Source organism: Zychaea mexicana (assembly GCF_025766255.1).
Source record: "Zychaea mexicana strain RSA 1403 chromosome Unknown BDB00scaffold_82, whole genome shotgun sequence".
NCBI classification, from domain to species: Eukaryota; Fungi; Mucoromycota; class Mucoromycetes; order Mucorales; family Lichtheimiaceae; genus Zychaea; species Zychaea mexicana.
In genome coordinates this window covers 63,047-68,144 of record NW_026516745.1, presented here as the reverse complement: position 1 = coordinate 68,144, position 5,098 = coordinate 63,047, and the positions used below count along the sequence as shown (strand labels likewise).

At 35.0% G+C, this 5,098-nt stretch overlaps 1 protein-coding gene across 1 annotated transcript; it reads left to right on the top strand.

Moving 5' to 3' along the window:
- Nucleotides 1-613: 613 nt before the first annotated feature.
- On the top strand, nucleotides 614-1,168 carry BDB00DRAFT_790857 (uncharacterized protein; the record flags this gene model as incomplete). Its single annotated transcript, XM_053120993.1, has 1 exon — nucleotides 614-1,168. The coding sequence occupies one exon, from the start codon at nucleotides 614-616 to the stop codon at nucleotides 1,166-1,168; it is 555 nt and encodes a 184-aa protein (XP_052975987.1).
- Between the last annotated feature and the right edge of the window lie 3,930 nt (nucleotides 1,169-5,098).

The window sequence follows — 5,098 nt, the reverse complement described above, 5'->3', positions numbered from 1 at the left end:
CAGAAACAGAGAATCGAAAAGAAATTACTGCAGCAAGGCAAGAAACTAAAACGCCCTTTCCAAATTAGAGATACTATTCAAGTATATCAAAATTACTTGGAAGGAAATTGGGCAGGACGCCTAGAAGATCTATGGGAAGGACCATTCTTGATTCACAAGGTCAACAAACGCGGTACCTATTGATTAAAAACGATGCAAGGAAGATTCCTACCGAACCCCTACCATAGAAACCGATTGCGCTCTTATACCTTACCTGATATCGAGTACCGAGCCCCAATATCTCAGGCATTGCTGCACCTCATTACTGACGAGGTCGATGCAGTACCACCACAAGAAGATGTATCAGAATCAGACCAAGACGAAACAACACAGACGATGCCACAGCAAGGAAAATCGAGAAGGACTAAAAATGCAGGAAATCGGAGAAAAACAAAGAAAAAGAAGAAAAGAGATAGTAGCTATCGACCTACCAGAGGACGTTCATAAACCAATAACTCTGAAATATAAACGTGCATATGCATAGAAAAGAATTCATACATTTCAAAAAAAAACATATATAAAGAAGAAAAATATCCTAAACAATCAACTCTATCATACCACTTGAACTACTACAATGAACAACAACAACAACAACAACAACAACAACAACACCCAAAACAACACCAACATTACCATCGTAGCTCCATGGGCTCAAGAAACGATGACGGGCAATAGCTCGGACGGATGGGGACCAACCCCCACGCATATTCCAAGCAGAAACGAAGGCGGTTGGGCCTCAGAACCAAGCATAGCTAGCTACGAAGACGATGCCATGGATATCGATGAACAATCAACCATGCATACATCACCATCGCCGCTACCACAAGACCAACGAAACCAACAAGACATAGCGTTGGATACCTTGGATGCCATCATCGATGTGGACATAGAGGCGTTCACGACAATAGCAACAGCTTATGCAAGCATCTCTACATTGCTGAGCTTACGTACCCATCTACAACAGGAGCTTACCCAGTTGGCAGGTAATACAACCAGAATCATCCAACAAGTACCAGTGCGCCCGCACCCGCAACGAAACAAAAATCAGCAGAGACATTTAGCTCTTGCTATCGTTATCAGAGACACCTTCCCTTGGGTGCCTGTGAGCCTATACTGTGAAGAGTGCTGAAACGTCTTCCTAGGACACAACTAACGAGGATACGACGATTCGAGTTTTTGGAGACCTAATGGTTCTCACTTACAAATTATACCTTCTTATTATCATTATACACACATTATATATATATTAAAGAAAATGTAGTAGAAAAGAAAAAAAAACATATAACATACAAACAAAAAAAAATATCATGTAAACCCAAACTTTTGTAAGCCTAAACGGCAATCTCCCAACTGTACTACAAACCTACATACACACACATACACACACAGACTATATCAATACCTGTTTATACATATCGAACCTTTTATTTTAATAGACTGCAATGGGTACAGAAATATAGATCGATTATAAATCACAATACAATAAAAAAAAAGAACATAAACAAACAAACACACATGATATACACAAAGATACACATCAAAATCCATTATCACACATAAACACACAAACAAAAGGATGGAGCGCCGAGTCATACAGAGTGACTCTACGATTCGCATCTGATTCAACAACAATACAAAGGAGCGCCGACACATACACAGAGTGACTCTACGAACCACATACAACTTATCAAACCGATCGAACGGATGGAGCACCGAAACATACAGAGCGACTTTACGATCCAAACACCAATATCACATCAATCACATCAAACAGATGGAGCACTGACACATTTACAGCGTGACTTTACGATCCAAACAACATCACAAAATAATTATAACAAAAACGAACGGATGGAGCCGCCGACGCATATACAGAGCGACTTTACGACCCATTATACAACAATTCAAACGATGTGGGACCATCTTCTTCTGGGCCCGAGGAGGTGTGATACCCCGAGAACTATCCCTCCAATAAAATCTGAATACAAGAAAGAGCTGCATAACATACATTAAGCACATCACATCACACAACAACAAAGAGCTCTACTACAGCAGCCTCGCAATTACTACAACATTCTGGCACTTTCCATAAAGCCAAGGATACAGTGATCCAATAACTACGCAGCAACAACTCTACAAACTTCTGGCACCTTCTAAATTGCTAAGGAATAGCTAATAATAGCATTATTCCTAGACTTTCCAATTGATTCCACATCCATAACCATTGGATGCGAGTACTTTCTACAACCTTCGAGCATCATCCTTGATGTTCAATTATTATAGATGTATTGAATTATTTTGAAAGATATAAATACCCCCTCATTTTATTTAAATAAAGACATTGAATTTCTACCTCCCACTTTTGACTTAACTTTTCAAGTGTTGTTTTCAATCACTCAAGACCTAAACATGGCTTGTTTTATCTTACATATTGTTTATTGCTCATAACTGAAGCTAAATAAACTCTTCTATTAAGACCAGACATAACATTCCTGCTCTTATTTCTCATTTACTTGGACAGACGTAACATTCCTGATCCTTATTCCTTATTCATTTTGGACAGAGGTAACATCCCTGATCCTCATTTCTACTTACTGAGCTTAATCAAGACAACAGCTCCCTACTATTTACAACCTTGGATATAACCCATACACATTTTTACCTTACTTTACACTCATATCACTTCATAACCCATCTGTAATAAACGATATTATTACTGGTGCTCACTACTAAATATACACATAAACTGTTACGCAACTACCTAGAATACCCCAAATTCACCGTAATAGTAGTATAATCTGTCTAATAGGTTATGGATATTGTAAAATTATTTACATTGTAGTTGAATGAAACAATTTTATTTTATTATAGTCATTGGCTAGAATTTTACAAGGAGTACTAATCGGTTTATTACTATATAACTTGCTATTACCAAATTTTTAATTATCAGCTGAATTTTAAAAATCGAAAAAACAAAATTATAATATAAAAATATAATCACAATAATATTAACTAATAAAAAAAATGGTGATCCTCAACACAGAAATCCTTGTATGTAAACAAACTATGATAAGCTCAATGAAAGACATCATGACTCAAGTTATGGATAAATATTTTGATGATGAAATTCTATGTAATTAGAAAGAAAAAAAACAAAAACTAATGAAAAATATCATAAAGGAAAAATTGGAAGAAACAAAAACAAACAATTTTTGGTATATCAATAGCAGTAATAATATATGCTCATATATTTATAAAAGAGGAAAAAAAGAAGGATATATGTGTCATCGGAAAATAAGAACAAATATTGGTGACAATAAACCTGATTTTCTATGTTCTCAACATCGTAAACTACATATATCAAAAAAAAAAGAAAAAAAAAGAGAGGAAACAATCTATAAATTTTGAAAAATGAGAAAAAATATCAAAAAATTTAAAAATATATATATATGTAATGGAGGAATATTAGATTTAGCTATAGCAATAAAAAGTTTATTACGATAGCAGCTGACGTTATTCATTAACTTTTCAAATATATGCTACATAAAATAAAAATAATTATGAGGGGAGACTATGTCTTTTTTGGTTTCGAAATTAAAATTATTTCTTTATGAATTAATAAAATCAGAATTAATGAATTTATATATTAATTAATTTATAATTTAATGTGATAATTTTATTGATTATTTTGTTTAATATAACTATGTTTAAAATCTTTAATACAGGATTTTTCATCTCCTAGCGGACATTTGAACTTTTATTGAGGCAGAAGGGATTTAATTTTAGGCAGAGTGGACATGAATGTTAATCTGAGTGGACATGAATGAAAGTTAATCTGGACATGAATAATAATTGATCTGGACATGAATGAAAATCGATCTAGACATAAATGAAAATCGAGCTGGACATAAATGAAAATCGATCTAGACATGAATGAAAATCGAGCTGGACATGAAAAAAGATCGATCTGGACATAAAATAAAACGATCTAGACATGAATATACATCGACCTGGACATGAATATAAATCGATCTGGACATGAATATATATCGACCTGGACATAAATATACTTCGACCTGGACATGAATATAAATCGATCTAGACATGAGTAAAATCAATCTGTACATGAATGAAAATCCTGACAAGAATAATAATCAATCTAAACATGAATAATAGACAACCTAGACATAATAACAGTCAACCTGGACATAGTTTTAGTCAACTAAGACATAGTTAAAGTTGAAGTAGATAATATATTAAGTGTAGCAGCACAGAATATAGGAGTACTTAAGATTTTCAATTCAAGTCAAGACATAATAGAAGTTAAGCAGTATAAAGCCAATGTCAAGATATAGTAGTATGGCTGTTTCACTCATGACAAGAAGCTTGTAGGCTAATGTACAGGAAATGGCAAGGGTGCGTCAGAGACTCACTGTGTGCATAAGGCATAAGCCTATTTTGCTGCTGTGGGAATAGGGCCTGAGCGTTTCCCCTCATTTCACTTTACCCGGGTTGAGTTTGAAACAAATTGGAGGCTGGTGGCAGAGGTAGGTGGAAAGTGTGGGGTTTATTAGCAGCAGCAGGGAGGAAAAAAACAACAACCAAAGATCCTTTTTTTTCTCATTACCATTCGCCATGGCAAATCAACAGCTTCGACGCACACTTGTAAATGGCTCCTACTCTCTTCATAATGAATAAAAAACAAAGAAAACAAAACGGCACAATCCACAGATTTGTCACAATCCACAGATTTATTGAAAAACGAAATGAAGGTAACTGTTTTCTTAAAAAAAGTATGTGCTCAAGATTTATAAAGGAGTAGACCGCCATTACTGCTGCTTAAAAAAACGCTGGGTAAGTGAACAAGGGAAGGAAAAGGTTATTGGTTGTGCTTGGGGTATAGCTTTAGTGGATATACGCTCATTCAAAATTACTGTTTTTTTTTCTTCTCTGTATATACTTGATGCACCATCTTGCACCATTCCAACGTCAGACTTGCGTGTATTATATAACTTCGTCCTCTACCTGCACAAATGATTCGTACTCACAACAAGAACGA